Raw genomic sequence first — 22,910 nt, 5'->3', positions numbered from 1 at the left:
ATAATCAGGACCAAATTTTTTTCCCCTAAGTATTCTAACAAAAAATAATATATAAAGATTATAAGAAAATATCTCTAAGGAAAATGAAGGACAACAACTGTTTAATTTGGTAGAATTGGACTAGTTTGTAGGATTCTAGGGTTCATACACCACTTAACCTGGAAAGGACAAATTTTCTCCATAGCCACTTCTCTTATTTAAGACTGGAAACTCTTAATAGGTTGCCTACCTTTAGAAAGCAGGTAACATAGACCACAAGAACTGTAAGTTATTGCTGAGGTATTTTATCCTTCCTCCTTTGTACTCAACAAGAAGTTTTCCACTTAATTCAATACATGGGAAAAGAGACCTTTCTGTCCTAAAACCAGAGTGATTATCTAATCAAGGGGGAAAAAAGTAGAATATTTCTACAAATATCCTCTGCCACGGCCAAACAAACATGAGGGGAGTTCCTACATAGGAATAGGTTAATGTAGATCCATTGAGATCAAGTTATGCTAATTGAGAATTGTATCTCTAATGGGAAATCACATCTTGCCACTCTCACCTATGCAAAGCCCAAAAAAGCTTCATGCACATATTGTGGAGGTACTATAGATTAACATTAAGCATTTAAAACAGCACTAATTAACACTCAATCCAACTAACCCAATCATTATAAAATAAATTCAATATCCATTCAACTTGTTAGTAACCATTTAGAATAAACTGAAAAAACAGAAAAGAACATTTTCAGGCTGCTTTAGAACCTAAACTTAGGTGGTTTAAAACTGTAAACATAAACAATACTAGAAGTGTTTCTTTTATTTGAGTATATTGAGTATATTGAGATGTTTTAAATCTGAATGTAAATGTATCCCTGCTGCCTTTGCAACACAAACTGCTCAGCTTTATTTTTGTGCTTCTAAAATCAGATTGGAAACCAGCCCCCTAATATTCTGTTACTAAGATAAGGAAATATTATTTTTAACACTAGTAGTGTGTATGTAGAGAAATAGACAGACATGACATACATTATTATATGTTATGGAATATATTAAAAATATACATATAGGCTGCTTACAGACATAAAAAAAAGGTGCTTTAAATGTAACGTGCCCCTGCACTGAGCTCAGTGCATGCCCAGAAGAGGGTCTTCTAAGTCCACCCAAGGGACCCAGCTCACCCAATGTCTGTATAGATTAGATGCTTCAGCAAGGCTTTTATGGCACTTTTATTTAATAGCTGATTAAATCTATATATTGATCTATACAGATGCTGTGGAGCCAGGTTGAATTAATGAGCTGCTTCTTCCAGTAAAGGGCATTTTTTTCTTTTTTTCCCCACATCTGAGAATGCCCATAAAGTTAATCTCACCTATATGTATCATGGTGTGGGTGAGTGTACGTATAAAGTTAACAGGGCACATATATAATAACAACACTGTGGCTGATATTTAGGATAGTCTTTTGATTTAGGACTGCCTTTTAGTTTGCAAATTAACAACCTTTCCAATCATTTTATTTTCCTGTTTGTGTATCTACAATCTAATGATTAAAGCACTCTCTCAGAATGTGGGAGATCTGGGTTCTGTTCATTCCTCAGCCTCATAGGGGTCACACCCACATCTCCCACAGGATAGTCAAGATGGGCAGAGTAGGTCACTGCCTATCCCTCCTACTGAAAATGTTCAGTAAATATCAAATCATGCAAGATTTATTCGGCCAGAGAAGGAAAGCAACAAAGTAAATGCAGTTCAGCCATCTAATAGACCACTCATCTGAGATTATGTAGAAACAAAATGTTCAGATTTAAAATGACCCAATTTTAGCAAAATTGAATTTTTCCCACATAAAATGTTGATGCTGCATAGACCAATTATCCATCAAAAACACTTCAGCAAAACCTTCCTAATCAGGTCCGTTTATCCAGGTGATAAATTGCAGAGGTGTAATGAAATGCATTTATCTTACACCTTTGGAAACCTCATCTATACTCTGCCTACTTATCCATCTTTTCAGGAACTAGTTCATTCTACCTTGGCAGCTTCAAGAAGCTGCAATTTAAAAAAAAAAAAAAAAAGTCATCGACTATAAAAACAAATGATTTTGTCACCGTTTAGTGTGTAGATGTAAGTGGTACTGTGTTGCCTATGAATGCCAGAATAGGAGCTACAGGGCCCAAGATTAGTGAAGATTTTCAATTTTCAGTTTCAAGTCCTGTGGGTGGAACTTTCAAAATCTCACTGCTATTACAGAAACAAAGACTACTTTATATGAAGACTAGACTTTTCCAATATATGTTTGCGACTAATTTCTCTCTTTCTCTAGGTCTGGACATTTTTACTCCTTTTACTAAAGGAGTCTGGCATGGAGGTACAAAAAAGGGGTATCATCCCTAGGTTTTGTTTCATGCACAGAACTCTTTGCAATAATAAAGGGACTCCATTTGGATGGGATCTTTATTAAAAGAGCTATGTGAGTTCAGTGCTGCTGCTCGTAGCCATGAGGTGCAGCATGTTGCTCAGAGCTATTGTAAAATTCTCCAAGCACATAGAGGTTCCTGGTGTTATCTTCCCATTCATCCCCACTGCAACTTGTGTTCCAAACCTGCAGGAACCTGCAGATTGTTAAAAACACCCTGAAACATTTCTTTAAAAGTTTTCCCCCTCTCTTGGTGGTATATGGCTAACACAGGATGCATATTGGTAAGGTTTGGTAAAAATGTTTGCCACCTGGCAAGCCCAATTTCATGTTGTATACAATAAACTGATAATCTAAAGATGAAATATATATATAGCACAGGATATAGCAATGACACAGGTGAGAAAGAGGGAGTGCTCAGTTTTAACATTTGTATATTTGTTAAATGTTGTACATATGTAATTCAATATAAAATCATTCATACTTTCAGACATGGAATCCCATAGCTTGCTAGATGTTGTAAAATACATTTTATTATTGTAAATGTACAGTAGGTGCTTCACCAAAGGTAGTCTTAAAAGGGCTACCAATGCAGTTGATTCTCTAATGCCTGCTAATGGATCCCAAAAGTCTCAGATGAATGGTCAGGAGACGTATGTCTTGACTGATATGTTGTTCTGCAGGCTCTGAAAACAAAGAGTGTGCATTGGTTTAACAGTCATACTTCAGGTTTTAGGTGATGCCATGACTTCACAGAAGTCAGTGTCAAAACTTCCACTGGCTTCAGCTGGATCAGAATGTCATCCCTTCTATTTATAATAAACTTTGAGGTGGATGGGCCCCACTCGCAACAAACCTAGAATGCTAAGATAATGTTTGCCTACAACATCTTTCTACGAGATTTCTTTTTCATCTTTGATTTTGAATTTAATAATGAAATTTGGCTCAGTGCCTGATCATTTTATCTCTTGGGGGTAATGTTCTATTCCTTATCAGCTCATAATGGAGTTCCTGAAGGCTTACTATTTATTTTGGCCCAATACATATGTACATATGTTTTAGGGCTTGGGGTTATTTTTTTTACTTTTTTATCTTTAAAATATAACAAACAAAAATATTATTTGTTCAATTGATAAAGTCAGTGCAAATTTCTGCTTTGTTTCCACAAAAAGGGGCATGTTCTTCAAACTGTGCATGAGTGATCTGGCTCCCTAGAAAAGCAGGGGAATAATCCAGCTCTCTCCAACATTTTGGATTCAGGTTTAACTCTCATCTGTGATGAGAAGCTGAAAAACAAAGCCCAGGGGAGAATCGGGTTCTTCTTACTAAGTACTACAGTATTAGGCCACTGAATTGTGGCTAAAATAGCTTTCCATGCTTAGCATTCTTCCTCTGAAATAGAGAGTGGATACCAATAGGGCCAGTCCATTCCATCACTGAATTTTATTTTAAACAAACTAGATCAAAGTGTAAAGGAGAATTATTATTCCAATTTCCTAGCACCAGAGATTTGTAACTATCAAATTACCTGGTCTTAAGTAGAGCCAACATGACAATTCCCAAGATTAGTATTATGCAGGAGGTATATGCAATAATGTGGATTGTTTCACCTACAAATAACACAGAAAAATGCATTAAAAATGAATTTCTTTAGGTATAATAGGCAAGTTCATGGCCTAAGTGGGAATGTATAATTAGGTTAAATCAGCAATCCACCTGAAAATTGTACAACTAAAAAAAAAATAGGACTAAACACTGTTAGCTTGATGATGCACCAACAAAATAATGTTCCACCCCTTCTTCCCCTGTTGCTACAAAAATTTGCAGAACAACCTTATTATCAGCTGGCAAATAATCACCCCAGGAGTATTTTGTATATATACATTCGCCATTATATATATGACCAGTAGCTTAACCCCATGAGGACATCTGACATTGAATGGATTTGTCTTTTTGTATATTAAGTAGAGTTTAATTTAACCAACACAGTACAGCTCTGTGCATTGTTCTGTACTGACTACCAGTTTGTTTTCAGGTTGATCTGAAGGTTTTGGTTCTAATCTATAAAAAACAAATGGCCCTAGGACTTACGTAACTGTCTGCTTCAGGCAATGGTTTACAACCATTTTTAGAGTCGGGGTTCCCCTCCACAACTTTTTTTCAATTGGCAGCACTGATGGGTGAGGACCCCTGTTGTGCTGCCTCCACTCACATTAGTGCTTCTGAACCAGTGTGCTACCATGTGCTTCTGCCTGTATTTGGGTTTTCTGATAAACCTAAAACTGGCAGGAGCAGAGGGGTAACTAAAAAGTTTTGTTCCTGGAGCAAAACTCCCCTGTGCCCCTGAGGTGTGTTGGTGCAGGGATGGGGGAGTGTGGTCTTACCTGTCCTGTGTGTTCCTGTACCCAGCTCCTGTGCCTGGGCAGTAGAAAGATCTGCTTCAGCCCATCCTGACCCCTCCAGGTGAGCAAGGCAATAGCGCTGCAGGCCAGCCTGCACTCTCCAGAGGGTTAGTCCAAAGGGCTCTGGCCAGAACACATGCTTCTGCCACAGCCCTTCCCAGTCCAACCCCACAGACTCCTCCTGAAAACACAGGGGTGTGGGACAGTCCCACATGCCTGATGCACCACTGGTTTCAGGAGAAGCATGTGAAGTTGGACCAGGCAGTGCTTCAGGAGGACTATGTGCTCCAGCTGCAGCTATTTCCTGATCTGCCTCTGCAGGAGGTGTGTGGAGCATATCACCAATGTCTGGAAGGGTATCTTGGCACTCCAGACTGTTGTGCCACCCCAGTTGAGAAGTGTTGACTTAAGTGGCCAGCTTCTCCTTTGGACATTTCACAATTGCAGCAGCAATTGATTTGGGACCATATTGCTATAAAAGAATTCAGGAGCTCTCACCAAGGCACTATTTATTCAGAACCTGTGTCTTGGCATTATCTCATTCTCTTGAGTCTTCTTCCAGCATATCACTGAAGTACAAGTTAATGGGACTATTTATATGCTTCAAATTAGAACAGGTTACAATTTTTTTTTAATAAAATGAATTACTATTGGAACATACTAATTTGCTGAAATCAAGATTTTTCATCATAATGTACAACATGACAATACTTTATAACAAAAGGTTTCTTAGATCAAGAATGAATTTTATGTGTATGAAAATTAAGGGCTTGGCTGCATGAAGAACTGCAATAGCCTGTGTTTGCTATTGCTGTTTGCTATTGCTAATCTGAAGCTTTACAAAATTATGTCAGCCCCATTAAAAACCATGAGGTTTCTTACAAAGAATGCACTAGGAAATTAATCAATTCTGGACTTTTCAAATATACTCTAGTCACATTTCAGTGTTTTCCTGAAATGTCCATCTTTTTTCTTAATGATTAAAGCTGAAGGTTTTGCATATTTGACAAGACTACAGGAGCTGAGGGTGTGTGTAGATGAAACAGGAGCCATAAATTGAAGTGGTGGGTTTTAAAAATGTTGCTTCAATGTAGGGTCGATTAAACCCCTGTGTCATGCACACACCCGACTTACCTGCCTTTCTGGCAGCAGGGAGGGGAGGATGAGCTGCCAGCGGGCAGAGTAGTTCTTGGGCTGCGGTAGGGGCTGGTGCTTCCCTCTGTGGCAGCTGCGGGCCCCCCAGATGGTACCCACCCTCAGGCACCTGCCTCAGGCAGTCCCGGGGGGCACCACAGCCATGGAGGGAAGCACTGGGCCCCTGCACAACTCAGGCAGGCAGGTAGGCTCCAGGGGTGGGGGGAAATTGATCAGGCTTGCTGCTTTTCTTGGGCAGAGCCTGTCTTCCCGGGCTGCTGCCAGAATGCCTGCAGAGCTACGGAGCTGCATGGAGCCCAGTGTTTCTATCCATGGCTGTAGGGGCAGCAAACTGAAACATGGAGGAGTTTTAGTCTGCTGCACCCCAAGTTATTTAAGGTGCATTATGCTGCCGAATTTCCTACAAGCAGCTGGAATTAATGTGCAATACACCGCTGAGGCGTGCAAACACCGACACCATTAACGCAGTGCAAAAGCATTTAGCCTGCTTTAAAGTGTTGTGCACACATGCCCCTCATTTCGTCTACACATGGCCTGAGGCTTTAAAACCAATCATGACTGATTTATGGAAGGCAAAACTGCAAGAGGCTTGTTCTTTATCAGGTACGGTATTGGTGTTTCATAGGTTCATAAATTGTAAGGGGCTGGAAGGGACCTCACAAAATCATCGGGTCCAGCCCCCCTGCACTAGGCAGGGAAGACAAATGGGGTCCGGTGACCCCAGTGAGGAGATTGTTCAATCTCCTGGTGAATAGTTGTTCACTGAGCCCTTGATGTACACCTCTGATGTAGCAGTGAGCTGCTACCAAGTCCTTTCTCAGCCTTTTTTTTTCAGGCTGAAGAGTCCCAGATCCCTCAGTCTTTCCTCATACAGCTTGCCATGCAAGTCTCTGATCATATGGGCGGCCCTTTTCTGGAATCTCTCAAGCTTTTCTGCGTCCTTGTTGAAGTGCAGTGCCCAGAACTGGACCCCTAAGGCACACCACTGGCCACTTCTTGCCAGGATGACACAGATTCATTCATTTGAACTCTCTGGGTCCTACCTCGCATCCAACTCCCTATCCACCCAACTGTTGAGCAGTTAAGCCCATAACCCTCCAACTTTCCTATGAGAACATCATGGGATACCAGATCAAAGGCCTTTTGGAAGTATAGGTATATAATGTTGACCTCTTCTCTCTTATCCAAGTGGCAAGTTACCTGGTCATAGAAGGAGATGAGATTGGTAAGACAAGACCTGCCCATGATGAAGCCATGCTGGCTGTCATTCAGTATCCCACCTCCTGCAAGCATATTGCACAGACTCCTTAATGAATTGTTTCAGGATTTTCCCTGGGATAGAAGTAAGACTAATTGGCCTGTAGTTGCCCAGGTCTTCTCTCCTCCCCTTCTTGAAGATGGGTGCAACATTGGCCCTTTTCCAGTCTTCAGGGACCTCTCCTGAGCACCATTAGTTTTGAAAATTTTTTGCCAGAGCTCCCATGATGACTTCAGCCAGCTCCTTCAGCACTCTCAGATGACTGACTTATAAAAGTCTAACTTTTCTAACTGATCACGCATCAGCTCACTGTTAACAGTAGGGAGGCAGTTATTCCCACCATGATCATTCTGAACCTTATCTAGTATGATTTTCCCTTTAGTCCAGTGAAATACTGAAGCAAAGTAGTCATTCAGACAAGGTTCTTTGGGTGAATCTGATATCTTTTATAAGACCAACTTAAATAGTTGGAAAAAATTAATTAATTCTTTTTCAACTATTTAAGTTGGTTTAATAAAAGATATCAGATTCACCCAAAGTACCTTGTCTGCCTATATCCTTAGATCAACACGGCTACAACCTACACCCCTGTAAGTAGTCATTCAGGAATTCAGTTTTCTCCTGAGTGTTAGTAACCAGCTGTCCTGAGTTGTTAAACAATGGTCCCACACTTCCATTTGTTTTCCTCCTGTTCCCTACATACCTAAAGAAGGACTTCTTATTGTCCTTGATTCATGTTGCTAGTTTAAATTCAGTTGCCGCCTTAGCCTTTCTAATCTTCTCCCTACAAGTGCAGCTGTTGTTGTATAGTCCTTCTTGGGGACTGCCCCAAGCTTCCATTGTTTGTATGCCTCTTTCTTCTTTTTCAAGAGGACCATGATATCCCTATTAAGCCAAGAGAGGTTACCAGCCCTTCTGCTACCTTTCCTCCACATGGGAACAAACTTCTTTTGTGATTTGAGAATTGTGTCCTTGAGGAATGACCACTCTTCATGAACTCTTTTCACCTTTGGTCCCTGGTCCCACAGCACTTCCCCTACTATTGCTCTAAGCCTACTGAAATTCACTTTTTTGAAGTCCAAAACTTTGACCCTGCTAGCTGATTTGCTTGCCTTGTGATGGACAGTGAACACGATGGTTTCACAGTCGCTGTCACCTTCTATATTCAAGTCGCTCACCAGATCATCTCCTTTGGCCAAGACCAAGTCTAGTAGAGCATTACCTCTGGTTGGCCCATCAGGTAGGGCTCTTAGGTACAGGTCAGGAAGCAATGCAACTGATTTGACTTAGCCAAGCATTACTCCCAAGAGATGTCTGGGTAATTTAAGTCACCCATGATAACCATGTCCCATGTACGTGCAGCCTCTGCCAGTTCTTGAGAGAACTCCGGATCAAGCTCCTCCCCCTGGTTTGGTGGTCTGTAGTATACACCAACAGTTAGATCTCTCTCACTGCACCTCCACCCCCTGCCCCATAGTTTGACCCAGAGGGTTTCAAGCTGCTTTTTGTGTTGATCTTATTCATAATGGACTGATAGACTGGAGAAGGGTGCAATATGTAACATGGTATTATGTTTGATGTGCATGGTAAATCTGGTTGACATTTCCAACTTCGGCTATGAGTCATTCATTCACTAGTCCCTTTATAACTTCTGTCACTATAGATAGTAGGAAAGCATGGCGTGGGCTTGCACACTATACTGGAGGTGTAGGTGGAGTTAGCTCTAAGAGATCTCTGACTACAGGGGGAGGCTGGGAAAGGACATGAGTAGTTCTAGGAGACAGAACAACCCCAACAGGATTATATGTGTATCAAGTTACTTACATACATGCACATGTTGGGATGTTTCTGAATATTTATTAGGCAGATTAATTCAGAGTAATACTTAGGAGAGTTTCTTAGCTGGTTGTCTCAGGGTTTTTTTCACATTTATAAACAGTGAGGTGTACCATGTTTTCTGATTTACAAATTAAAGTCAGTGAAGCTGAACTAATCTCAGCTCCCACAACATCTGCTCTAATTATAGATAAACCATGCCAATTACTTGTTTATCTGGATACTCACCACTGCATTACCACACATTAGGAAAATACTGATAACTCTGTACATTAGTAGGAAACTAAGATTAATTTAAATAGTTTTGGGTGAAGCACAATTTTATTACACTCCTCAGGAATGAGATAAGATTTCTGTATTCTTAACTTTATTTTACAAAAATTCCTTTGCACTCAATCCTCTGAACTGATCAACATAAATCCTTATCTTCATACATGAATAATTTTTGCAATTAAATAGTACACAAACATGAATAACTTAAATGTTATAGATTTGTAAAAGAATAGAGGCCAATTTGGATAGGTTAAAGTTAAAATCAAGCTGATGCAAATGTATTTTCTCAAAGTGTGTATGTTGGTAGATAGCAATACTATATTAGTAAGTTTTTTTGTAAGGTTTCTTTTTTTAATGTAGATACAAGGAATGAGATCCTGCCCTATTGATATCAATACAAAACTTTCATTTTCTTAAATAAGGCCAGGAATTTATCTAGTCTGCATTTATGATAGTTTGGTTATATTTTGCTATATAATGTCTAGCTTTTTCTATGCCTGCCTGCTACAATCTTACTTGAAATGACTGTAAAACTAAGTCAACTTTTAAACAGGCATGTTTCATAGCAAGTGAAGAGGACCAGAAACCCTGCTTTTTACTTTGGAGCCTTTGTTTTTCGAGCAGTTGTGGAATTCAACTCTCTGATCTTTCAAATACTTAAGAATATGAGTAAATAGGAGATCTAAACATTTTCATTTAAATCCACAGTGCCATATGCCAATGGCAAGTCAGAGAAATGCACTTTTCCCTATCTCTGCACAAGAAGCATTATTCAAATTAATATAATTGCATTATCCTTCTCTTTCTCAAAGTTTCTCAGTGGAAATTTTGTCAACTTTTCTTGCTTAGCTGTCAGCTCCAAATATAAAGAAGCAGCATAAATCTTATTATGCCTTCACATAGAACTTGTATTGTATAAGCATCCTTCATTATTATTTAACAGTAATTATAGAACAGGGAGAGTCACTGCCTTCACCATTCATCCATGTTTAGGAAACAAATTTCAAACATACCTAAGTGATTTAGGGACCTGACCTAATCCCAGTTTCAAACATCATTTATGCTTTAGAGTCAAAGACTCATTGATTTTTTCATGTCTTATGTGAGAAGCATGGGAGAGGGAATATTATTTTAAGGAGCAATTTTATTCCTGAAAGATATTTTAGATAACCTTTCAGATATAGTGGGCATGTCTACACATGCTTTTACATGCACCTAAAATTAATGCACATTAGCCTAATGTGCATTAAGGTGATGCACATTAATGCAGGTGTGTGGACTGACTTGGGACTAAAGTTAGTCTCAAGTCAATAGACACACACAGCACTAATGTGCATTAGCATGTCTGCACATCTGCTAATGAGATTTAACAATTCACACATAAAATTGATATCTGCATAAAACAAATTTAGGGTCCAATAGCCTTTAACTATCCAGTTCAAAGGCACAGTAAGGGTGTGCACATGTAGACACTCCTTAATGAAACCTTAAATTGGACTAATGCGCATTAAAAGTACACATGTAGACATGCTCAAAGTGCCCTTTTTCAGGTCTCAGTTCTGGTTAATCCAAGTCAAAACCTGGGGCAAAAGAAAAGCAGCACAACCCTTTAATCACATAGCTTGTCCCTGGACTAAATAACAATTAACTTAAATGGGCTACAATTATCCCGTGAAAAAGTGTTTTTTATGGGATAATCTCACATTCTTCACATGTATTCCAAGTGGAACAATGGGCTTCTACTTTTGTAGGATCCCAGAGCAAAAGCCTTCCTCTCAGCTTTCTTTGTTTTTTACACATCTTAGGTACCTAAGTCACCTAGATGTCTTTGAATGTTATATTACTAGCCATCTTATGTCTTTGAGCAGGGTTTTGTTTGATTACCAAGCCATCCTCTTTTTCAATGGCCAAGATTGTAATTCCATCAGTGTAGGTGACAGAAGTGTTATTACTTTTAGAGTTTTGTCATTTAAAGAGGAGCTGAAGAAATTTTTAATTAATTCCCTACTTGCTTACGAAAGCTGGCTTTAGCCCAATTTTGTGAGAGGCATGTTAATATATTTCATATACAACTTGAACGACAGAAGTTTCTGAGGAAGATAACATCTATGTGTCACCTAGTACAGAAATTTCATCATGGACACAGGGCGTGTCTCCAATATGGGGTACTAAATAAATGCACATTAGGTTGTGCTAATGCACAGTAGCACAAGCGCATGCTTTTTAGGTGATGCTTAATGTTCAGTAGCCTGTTATACTGTGCATTAGCATATTAGCATAGTTTTTTTTTATTCAACACTTTAATGTGCAGTAGAATAGGGTACTACTCATTAAAGCACATGTGTAGACATGCCTATGAAAGTGCCATAGTACAACTGGTAACAGTTTTTCTTGTGCACAATAGGATGCTATTTAGGAATTAATTTCATAAAGGGTAAGACCATTTTGTGAAGCAAATATACTGTAACTTCCCTTGCAGCTACAGTCATTTCAATACCTGTTATTTAAAAATATTTAAGATTATGTTTTGGTAATAGCAATCTTGAAACAACCTGCAGTATGATTTCCAGTCTCAGATAAATACTCTGGGACAGATTCACTTTTTCAGGCTGACTTTTGGCCTTTCATAGATAATAGAATCTCTAATAGATAAGACCTGCAGTGAAAACTTTTTAGCATAGAGTGGTACAAAAGATAGCAACAGCCCATTATTATATTAGAACTTAAGGGCTAAGACTTAAACAGGTCCAAAGGTATTTCAGTGCTGATTGGTTTAGGAAAGTCTTTCTTAAGGGCAAAATTCTATTTTATCTTGTGGATGTGGACCAAAGTAAAGCTTGCAATGAACTCTGACTTACCCAATTAAAATATAGAAGCACTTCTATTTCCCCCTCTGGGTACATAAGTGCCCTGTTATGGGAATAGGAGATCCTTCTGCATTTCTGGAGGGCAATCCTGTTCCACCCATTGAGATCTTTTTTAAGGGTGATGCTAGGTACCACGGTATATGAAATGTGCAAACACCTACACATGATTCACAGGATAAACCCATAGGGAAAATCCAGACTAAAATGGACATTTGTTTCTCTGGGGTAAGTACCAGCAGCACACCTTGTGCTCCTGCTACTTGTCCCTAGGGAATGCCTATGTCATTACCTAGGGGCCTTGAGGAGCTGCAGCTGTTGTAGGAAGCCTGAATGGCAGCCAGAGCATGGCTGGCCAGGCTCTGGTTTGGGGTGGTGCATGGGGCTGCCACATGCACTGCCCTGCTTTTTTTTGGTGTGGCTTTTTTTGACCCTGGAATCTCCTGGGGTAAACCCCCTCTCCCCTCCACTGAAAAGTAGCAGTGCAGGGAATGTCTGCATGTGCAGTGTGTGGCATTGCAGATGGATCTAAGGCCACATACCACACATTTGCACTCATCTGGACATGCCCATAGATTTCAAATAGGAATCCATAATATCAAAAACATTCTAACCAGTTGTGATCTGAGTTGTTTGCAGCAGAAGAATTGCTATTTTTCCATACTCAAGAAACAAGTGAAAGTGAAGAGATTCCATTTTCTAAAGGTTGCATTAAGTCAAACAAGGGTTGCCTTGAGTCCAAAAAGAGTTGAGAACACTGCTTTAGCCATATAACTTAGAGGTGGTCACGAGTGGTTGTCCAGTAGATGAAATAAGATTCTGCTCCAAGTCTCTCAGAAACTGCACATTAAAAATTGGGTCTATTATTGCTAGTAAAGTTGCCAATCCTGATGAATTAATGGGTTTGAGTATTTCTGCATAGCACCATCACTTTATTTCCTCACTTAATGATCTATTTTAGGATTTTATACTGCTTCCTATTTCAACAGCAGTTGAGGGATAAAGATAGTGGAATGTTCTTTATCTTGTGCTCTGCACAGGGCTTGGATTACAATATGTTAATTATGAACATTTCTGGGAACTAATTCATAGTAATGCCTGGAGTATTATAATCTGCTGTACATAAGGTAGAACAGGTCATTCTCATTAAAGTTAAAATCTATGCACCCAGCTCTCTGATACTTTCAGTCTATGACAGGAATTCCCTCAAGACTCATTGAAATTGTGACTTTTGTAACTTACTACAGCAATGAGAAAACCTCTTTATATTAAAGAATTTCATCAGTGTCCTCCTGGTATTATGCAACTTATCTGTTTCTCTATAGATGCTGGAATATAAAACTGAATGCAGCTATTCAGTATATACACCAGTGTCCAATAATGTTTACCCAGCAATTTCTTTAGTTGGTAAATTGCTTTCATTTCTTTTATCCAACATGAAGACATAGTATGCAATCCACATCACCTTTTTATTTTAAAGTCACCCTGCTGTGCAGTCTTAAGTTATTTAGCACCTGTAGTCCTTAGATACCTACTCTTCTCAGTGACTTCTCTTTATATCTTTTTGTGAATGTTTACATTTAGGAAAGTTAGACATATGAGAAAGTTGAAGAAGGAGAGCAAAGAAAAAGGAAGTAGGATTGCTATGCTATGAAGAAGGGGCAAAGCATCAGTTTTCAGTAAACAGGTTTACCTGAGGCAGGAAGGTTACTGAATATGAGTAAATGGAAATGGAAATGACCATTTCTGAGGTGGAAGCAACATTCAATGCATTTAAAATGCTTAGTTTAAAATAATGTACTAATCTCCATTTCAAAATTCTGAATAGGAACTTGAAATTATATATCTAGAAAAGATAATTTTCAGAAATCTACTAAATTAGATAAGATGCTAGGAATAGCAAATGTAGTGTTCATATTTAAGAAATGAAAAAGGTGATCCAGGCAAGTATAAGTACATTGATCCTTCATAGTAGGGAAGGCTTTTGAACAATTTTTGAGTGAAAGAATACTTAAAAACATGGAGGCAAGTGAAAAATGATACAAAGTACAGCACAGGGTTAATAAAGGTGGATCATGCCACAAAACCGATATTTCTCTTTCATCAGATAATTAATTTTTTAGATGACAGAAAAGCAGTAGCTCTAATTGATCATCATTTCAGGAGAGTATTTGACATGAGGCCACATGGGAATTATTAAATACAGAATTTAGCATTACTATAAGTACTAGTAATTAGAATTAATATAATAACTCATAGTGGATAAGGAACTGGCTTAAGGGGGAGATGATGAGTTGCGGTGAAAGGAAGGAATTACTGCAGTTTCTGAAGGATGAGTCTTGGGATCAGTTTTTTTCAGTAGTACCCATGGTATAAAATGTCAAAATATCCTAATTCTAAAAAGCTTGGAGGCATAATATTCCAGAGGAATTCTGGAATAAATAAATCCACAAATTTACAGATGATGCCAAGCTGGGTAGACTTGTAGGCACTCTGCAGGGCAGGGCTAAAATTCAGAATGACCTCGATAAACTGGAAAAATGGTCTGCGATCAATCAGATCAGATTCAACAAGGACAAGTGCAAAGTCCTGAACTAAGAATGGAATAATAGCATGCACAAATTCAGACTGGGGAATGACTGGCTAGGTGGCAATACTGCAAAGAAAGACCTGGCTGTTACAGTAGACCATGAGCTGAATATGAGCCAAGAGTGTACACTTGTTGCAAAAATAGCCAACAATATGCTAGGTTGTATTAACAGGAGTGTTACTTGCAGATCAAGGGACGTGATTTTCCAATTTATTCAGCACTGTTGAGGCTTTACCTGTAGTAGCTTTACCAGTTATGGTCTCCACACCTCAAGAATGATGTGGACAGATTAGAGAGAGTCCAGTGGAAAGCGAAAAAAAAAAAAAGATTAGAGGCCTGGAAAGCATGATTTATGAGGAAAGGCAGAAAGAACTAGGTTTGTTCTTCAGTCTGGTGAATGGATGACTGAGGTGGGATATGATAAAAGTTTTCCAATACCTGGAGGAGAAGACTGAAATAGACCCTTCTCTGTGGCTGTAAGATACAGGACTAAGAATGATGGTCTTAAACTGCAGCAGAGTGAATTTAGGTTGGAGATGCAGATGAGCCTTCTGACTATGAAGGGTTTTTTTTATCCATATGAGAAAAACAGTGCACCAGAGTTGTCTCTCACAATGGATAGAGCTGAGCTAGGATCACGATGAGTTGTCGAGGGCATTGAGGTTTTCAGGGCAATGAAAATAGAGCATTGTGTAACTATGTGGTTTGTGGTCTGTGTGGGGGTGGCATATTCACAAGTAATGCTTGATGTCAGGCCCATTTGGTGCATATTATGGCAGATGTGGCCATAGCCAGATCGGAGTCTATTGAGGCGAACCCAGGAGAGTCTGTCCAAATCAAAGCTGGAAGGTCTCATAGAGGGGTTTGGGATGAATGTTTGAGTCAGCAGTTCTCAAAGGCCCATCATTCTTCCCATAGTTGTGCAGCCCAGTCATTTGGAGAAGAACCTTTGGAAATAGAGTGCAGGTGGTTCAGATGGGCAATGAGGGGTTTGCTAGTTCAGAGGCGCTGCCCAACTGCAGGGTCTGATGATATGCTGATGTAGGTAGTGATTATAGTCTAGTTCAACACAGCAGAGGAGGCGGAGACATTGCTGCTTATGGCAGATGTCTCGGGGAGCAATACTGTTAACAAGAGGGAGCTGTGCTGTAGGGGTAGAGCAGATGCAGTCAGATATAAGTTGCATGCTATTGTTAAGTGCCCTGTCAACTTTGTAAGTGTGGGCACTTCTGCATCACACTGGGGGACAGTATTCAGCTGTTGAGTATGCCAGTGGATGTCCAAAGTACAGTGGGCTAAAGTGAGGCCAGCTAGTTTATGGAGATGGTTGTTGTGAGCTTGTACTTTGGCTGCCAGTTGGGTGAGGTGCATCCTGTAGGTGAGGGTGTGGTCCGAGGTGACTCCAAACTCTGAAGGTGATCCAGAATGAGAACAGGCTACTTCTGTGTTTCATTGTAGTAATTTTAGTAGGCTTTTATCTTTGTTAACTGTAGGTTAGTCCATATTAGCATAAGTCAGGCTAAGGGAAGTAGTGTAAAAGGAACCGAGTCAGAGGTGGGAGAGACTTCTAGAAAAGTCTAGCCGGTCTTAGGACACAAATCTTGATTAAGCGTTCAGATCAGTGCATTCTAGCCTAATCAATAGGATGATATAAGAACACCTCCTTTCTGACCGTATTTGTTTAAGTTTCTACTAAGTAATATTATAAGCCTTTGTTTAAGAAAGGGGATAAAAAGGGGCTCAATGCCCTGAGATGGGTTCCTTTGGCATCTTTTGTTGAGGTTTCCATATGCAGACTTAATAAAGATCCAACTCGTCTTATAACTTTGCCTTCAAATGTGGGTAAGATCTCCCTAACAGGCTAGCCAATTGTTAGGAATTTTTAGAATTTTAAGGTGTATATATAAGTTGAAAGACTGCTTATTTCTGCTTGGATCATAAAAGTATATCTAGATACGCATTGCATTATCCTTTATTTTCTAGCAATATTCATAACTAGAAATTCTAATAAAGTTTGCTTCTGCATTCACTTAACAGAAGGACTAATTTTGCATAAAAACAGAGGCTGTCAAAAGAAAGGCTCAGTCCCCTAAATCTACTTCAGGGGTCAAAACTCGAGAGGTTTTGAAATTTGCATCATAGGAATTTTCAAAAGCAGGTTAAAAGGGCAGTTGGCTGGGATGGTTTAGTCAGAGACAATCCTGTCTTGAGCAGGGGTTTAGATTAGATGACCTCATTAGTTCCTTTCTAGCCATACTTTCCTATGAGCATTGGCAGAACAGGAATGGAATGAAATAATACAAATTAGAAAGTCATGCACTTAGGGACTAAAAATGGGAATTTCTACTATAAGCTTAAGAGCTTATCACTTACTAACAAAAGGGCTAGGGACAGACATTACACATAAACTGGGTTAAGTGATCGGAAACTGATTTAAATCTGTAACAGAATGGACATTTAGTGCACATAAACCAGTTTGAAAATGTCTGAAACCAGTTTGTGATAAATCTGGTTGAATGTAGTATCAGACTTAACTGATTTGGGTCAAACCTGTTTATGCAATATCTGTCCCAGACCCCTTGCTGGTTTAAGTTAAATCAGATTCTCCCAGCATCCTGGCATGCTCTCTGGGCTGGGTGGGGTTCTCTGCTTCACAGCAGGGCTGGCCCCTCCCCTCTACTCCCTGGTTGCAGCTCTGGCAGAGACTTGCAGGCACAGTAGGGTCTGCTGGCTTCCCTGTGCCTCTCTCCCTCTTTTTCTCTCCACCACTTACTGCTTAAGCAGGGATCCCTTCCTCCTCTCTCCCACAGCATGGACCATAGCCAGGATGTGGTATTCTAGCTAATACTGTGTAAGGTAGATTCATCTGCTTAGGGCTTTTTGGAGCTAATCAGCAGTTCAGATGGTAATGTCCCTGCATTCCTTCCTTTGGAAAAAGCTGTTTAAGAAGCGCTTGAACCAATGAGCGAGGCTTTGTTTTTTGATGGGGTGCTAAATGCTGATAATAGAGCTGATATGTGCTCTGTTATCAAGGGAGGTAGGGGGAAACCCCTCCCTAATCACAGCAACCTGCTGTGGCCTGGCCACACACCCCTCAGCTCAGTTCTGTTGAAGGGAAGGGAGGGCTGCTCTAGCACCCCCCAACTTCTAGCCTGAGCCACTGCAGGCATGTGCCTGCATTTCTGGAATGAAAAGGGAATGTCTATCCAACCCCAAATCAGTTCAAACTTTGCAGGTTAGATTCACTTGCAAAGATTGAATCAATTCAGGCTCAGGGTTTTTGAATGTCTATCCATAACCCAGAGCACTAAAGGACCTATATGTTTTTTATTGCTCATGGAATGACTACAAGCCACTTATGTACCAATGCCACCTCTGAAAAAATGCAAATGACATTCCTAGGATACATGAGGCAGAATTTCCTGAAGAGATAAGGAAGTTTAAGGCCTTGAGATGTCACCTGGAATACTTCATACAATGCTGCTCATCCATGCTCAAGAAAGAATAACTGGAAACAAATGCAGAGACAGTATGAGGATGACCAAGGTAATTGAAAAACTTTAATGTGAGAAAATAGTAAAAGAGTTTGGTTTGCTCAGCTTAATAAAATGAAGGCTGAGAGGGGATCTGACTGCCTCCTGGAAATACATCAAGAAAGAAGAACTGTTTAAAACGAAGGACAAAATTGGTAACCAAAGAGGATAGGCAAATATATGAGGTTAAAGAATAAAATTTGATTGTAAATACAAATATGTTTCTAACCATCACCATCTCTTAGAGCCTTCAGTTCTGGGAACAGCTTTCCAATATGAATAGTGGGAACAAGAAACCAAAATAGCTGTAGGAAGAATCTTAATAAATTGATCACAGAGTTTCTCTTCCAGCCCTTCATTCCAATTTGATCCTATAAAGGACATTTTAACATTTAACTCAGGAAGATTGTTTTAGCAATATTTTAATTGTCAAGAGAATGCAAACTCCTTCCCTTTATATTATTGTTATATCCAGAAATGTTACTGGGTTGTATGCTAGTTAATGGTCACTCAATTTCTTTAACAAAATTGGCCATAAGAAGAGCTTTGTTATTTTCATTAGGAAGCAATCTCTAATTTTAGGTTTCTTTGCCTTTTCAGTTATTGGTTCATGACTCATTTCTTTTCTTAGGCTACAGAAATTGAGTTCAAAGAACAATTTTTGCAACAGATTTACTGCTCATACCTATCAATTTGCTCTCTCCAACTGAAATAAGAGTGTTCTGTCACATCTACCAGTATACAAATGGATTTATTTGGTGCAAGAATTACCTCGTCAAAGCTTAGGATCTAGTAAACAATTTAGAATCAAAGGTAATGTTCTGTGCCCTTCACACTCCAAACAAGAGAGCAGAAGAAATGTCTTCGATCCTTAGAAAAAGTTAATATTTTTTAAAGCTTGTAAATAAGAAATGAATTTTGAAAGTCTCCTGATACCATGATATAGCTTGTTTTCCAGAATAAACTAGTGAAACTGTAGCTATCCAAATAATATTTTAATAGCAAATGCCTAGTGTGAGGTCTTTGAAATTAAAATGAAATTGCCATTTCAAGAATTCTTGTATAATGATTAGAGTAGACAACATTTTCCAAGGGCAATTTTTCAAAACGTCTGTCTTTCAGTACTACAGGTCTTTCAGTTCGAGGTTAAGTTCCCATATATTAGGGGCAAAAAGGAAAAGGAATTCAGATAACATCCAGACATTGAAAGATCTACATCCTCTTTCCTGACAAATTGTGTCAGCTTTGCCATCTCCCTTATCAACTTCAAGTAGTCATTTGTCTCTGCCTTCTTTTAATCCCTACATATTTCACAAACTAACAATAGTTCAAAAAATCTGAACTTCTTTTGCAAAACATTTCTGCTTACTTTATTAGTTGGTATGGAAGGATGTACACAGACCAGTGGTGCATATCTACCCTGCCTCCTGCTTGATTTCAGGCTAACGGGGATAACTACATCTAACTTGTTATTCAGAGCCCAGCCCAAAGTCTATTAAAATCAATTGAAAGGGTCCCATTGAATTCAATAGGCTTTTGACCTTGTGCTCTCTTGGTTCCTAGTTACTTTCTAGTTGCTGTACTACAAAGAGCAGAAAAGAAATGTTCAGACCTGTGAATAGAGATCTCTTGAAGGTCAGATGGTAAAGGTCAGTGACTGAAGGGAAGAAGTCCTTGTCTCTGCTCTGAAGTCACTTGTCTGACTTATAATATAATTGTACCCAGATCCATGGCCCACATTCCACTGTAATTTCAGTTTTCACATGTCAGTGAATTTCAATCCAAATTCATGATCTTAAATGCAACACTGTGGCCACATCTACACGAGATGCACACCCAAGTTCTAAATGACTATGCAGTAACTGTCATTACTGCACAATAGTATCTCCACATGGCTTTGTGGTGATGCTGATTGCACAGTAGCTCATTACTACTGCACAGTAGCTTGTTACAGCTAATGTGCAGTCGTGGCTATTATGGCCCATTAAGGTTAGTACCTGTGGGTGCATCTACCCAAAATGCTGACTGTGCAGTAGCTTGTTACTACTGTGCAGTAGTGTTGCATGGCAGGAAGTGTGACACAATGCTACTGTACAGTAGTAACAAGCAACTGCACGGTCAGTGTCACCTAAAAGGTGTTCAGCAACACTACTGCTGAGTAACTCCAGTTACTGCACAGTCATTTAGTACTTGTTTATACAAGTATGTGTTTAGTATTTGTTTATACAAGTACTTAATGACTGCACAGTCAGCATCTCATGTAGATGTGGCCTGTTATTACAGATACTAAACTTAATGCACTATAATTATGATGCATTAATGATTGTGTAGACATGCCCTCTGTGACCTAAAGGAAATATCAACCTAGCCTGCAGCCTACTCACATGGCTGTACACTTTCAGCACCTTCATGCCCTAGCCAGCCCCTCTGCCTCTTGACACCACCATCAAGAGGTTGGGGCTGACTCTCTTTGCCCCCTGCCAGCCTGGACCTGCTCCACCCCTCTCCCATCCTGCAGACAGCACTGGGCATGGCTGAACTGCATCAGTCCAGCCCTGCTCACATACAGGGACAAACAGAAATTAATGAAGGCCTTCATCTGAACTGTCAGTAAAGGAGAGGTAATTTGTCATGTGAATAGGCACTTCTGTCTAGGCATGGCTGTAGAGTGCTTTCCAGGGGCTGATCATATTACAAATATCAATTCTTTCAATTCCCTTAAAGACAGTAAACAAGAGATCTGTCTATATGTGGGACAAGACAAGGGTCTCTTTAGCAGAGACTTGAATGGATTTGTTGACCTATCAGCAAATGTGAGGTGGCCACATCAAGGAGTCTGGAGGGAAGCTAAATGAATACAGTAAGGGAGAGGGGAGTGTCAATAAGCAGTGTCAGTTCGTAGGGGACAGGATAGAGAGAAAAGCCAGCAGAGCAATTTAGGGACTCAGAAGGTACGAAGATTGGTAAAAGAATAGGAAAGCAATCTTTTTGGGTGCTCTGAGCTGTGTGGGCTGAAATGAGGACAGAGGAACTACTTAACCATTGGAAGTGGGTGTTAGAACCTCTGGCTGTGTGGCCTTTTCTTCAATAAATTCCCCCAGAGCTATCTGCTTTCTGGAACTTGTTCTCCCCAACACAAGGTAAAAGTCCTTCTCTTAGAAGCAGAACTAAAAGGTAGCTCCTTGAATTGGGACCACAGGGAACTAGGAAGAGTGAGGGATTGACAAACCAGGGTCATAGAGGGAAAAGAGGCAGGGCTCCCCCACCCCCTTCAGATCTAGAAGTTATGCTTGGGCGAGCTTTGGGGGACACTCTCAGATATCAGACAAGGCTGCAACCTCTTCCTGAGTAAACACCGCTCTGAGGGGACCTCCGTGGTTAGACAGCAACTAAGCAAAAGTTTTGAGAAACCATATTTTTTGGGTGGTCCACACATGAAATTAGCATGTAGCAATAAATGCTGGTGTAGTTCATGCCACAGTTCATTGCTTCTGGGCACGGTGTTTACACATGCACCTGGGACCACAGCATGTTATGCTGGGGCAGAGCAGCCCCATCTGGTAGAGGCCCTGGGGGCTCAGCCTGCCTGCCAGCAGCTGCTACACCTTAGTTCAGTATGCTGTGGAGGGGCTGGCTGGGGCATGAGAGTGCTACAGTGTGGGGGTGATACATGTGCATTTTAATGCACTAAATCATTCTGCTGTAGGATATTACTTGTCCCAGACAGTATTATCCTACAGCAGAGTTAATTAATTTACTGCAACCTAATAGAGATACACACGCAGATGGTTATGCTTTCCTACAGAGCCAATTAGTTAACTCAACAGTAAAGCACATACATTGATGCACCCTGTCTTTTTAAAGTGGCAATTAGGGACCTAAACCCTTTCTGAATCTGGAGCAAACTCTAGATTGGCCTTTTAGAAACCTCCAAATTAGATGTTACAATACCTAACATTAGGTGCCTGTCCCTAGTATAGTGATCCAAAAAAACAGGGATAGATTTCATAGACATTAGGGCTGGAAGGGACCTTGGAAGATCATTGAGTCCAGCCCCCTGCCTCAGGGGCAGGAAGTCAGTAGGGATCATAGGATCCCAGCAAGATAAACATCCAGATGTCTCGTGAAGGTGTTCAAAGTAGGTGTGTGAACCACCTCCAGTGGCAATCTATTCCAACCCTTGGGGGCTCGGACAGTAAAGAAGTTCTTCCTTATGTCTAGCATGAAAGAGGCGTGGAGGACTTTATGACTGTTCGACCTTGTCATCCCTTGGGCGCTCTGGTGAATAGATGTTCCCCCAGATCCTGGAAAGCACCCCTGATAAACTTATAGGTGGCCACCAGATCACCCCTGACCCTGCACTTTTCCAGAATGAAGAGTTCCATGGCTCTCAGCCTCCCTTCATTAGGTCTGTTTTCCTGACCTCTGATCATGTGCATGGCTCTCCTCTGTACCCTCTCAAGCTTCTCCATATCCTTTTTGAATTGTGGAGCACAAAACTGGATGCAGTACTCCAGCAGTGGCCTCACCAAGGCCGAGTACAATGGGAGAATGATACCTGGGGATTTGATTGAGAAGCAGGTATGGATGCAAGCCA

General features: G+C 40.2%; 1 protein-coding gene across 1 annotated transcript in view; it reads right to left on the bottom strand.

The window, feature by feature from the left end:
* Positions 1 to 2,789: 2,789 nt before the first annotated feature.
* Positions 2,790 to 22,910, bottom strand: part of GFRAL (GDNF family receptor alpha like) — a 59,584-nt gene continuing 39,463 nt past the window's right edge. Inside the window, exons 9-10 of the mRNA XM_059727270.1 lie at positions 3,931 to 4,012; positions 2,790 to 3,088 (exon numbers count right to left, since the gene is read on the bottom strand). Of these exons, the coding sequence (XP_059583253.1) occupies positions 3,016 to 3,088; positions 3,931 to 4,012 (155 nt within the window). The 3' untranslated portion in view covers positions 2,790 to 3,015. The remainder of the gene's footprint in view (positions 3,089 to 3,930; positions 4,013 to 22,910) is intronic.

Source organism: Alligator mississippiensis, chromosome 1, assembly GCF_030867095.1.
Source record: "Alligator mississippiensis isolate rAllMis1 chromosome 1, rAllMis1, whole genome shotgun sequence".
Taxonomy (NCBI): domain Eukaryota; kingdom Metazoa; phylum Chordata; order Crocodylia; family Alligatoridae; genus Alligator; species Alligator mississippiensis.
The sequence above is the reverse complement of the archived record's forward strand: the minus strand, read 5'-3'. Positions and strand labels throughout refer to the sequence as shown.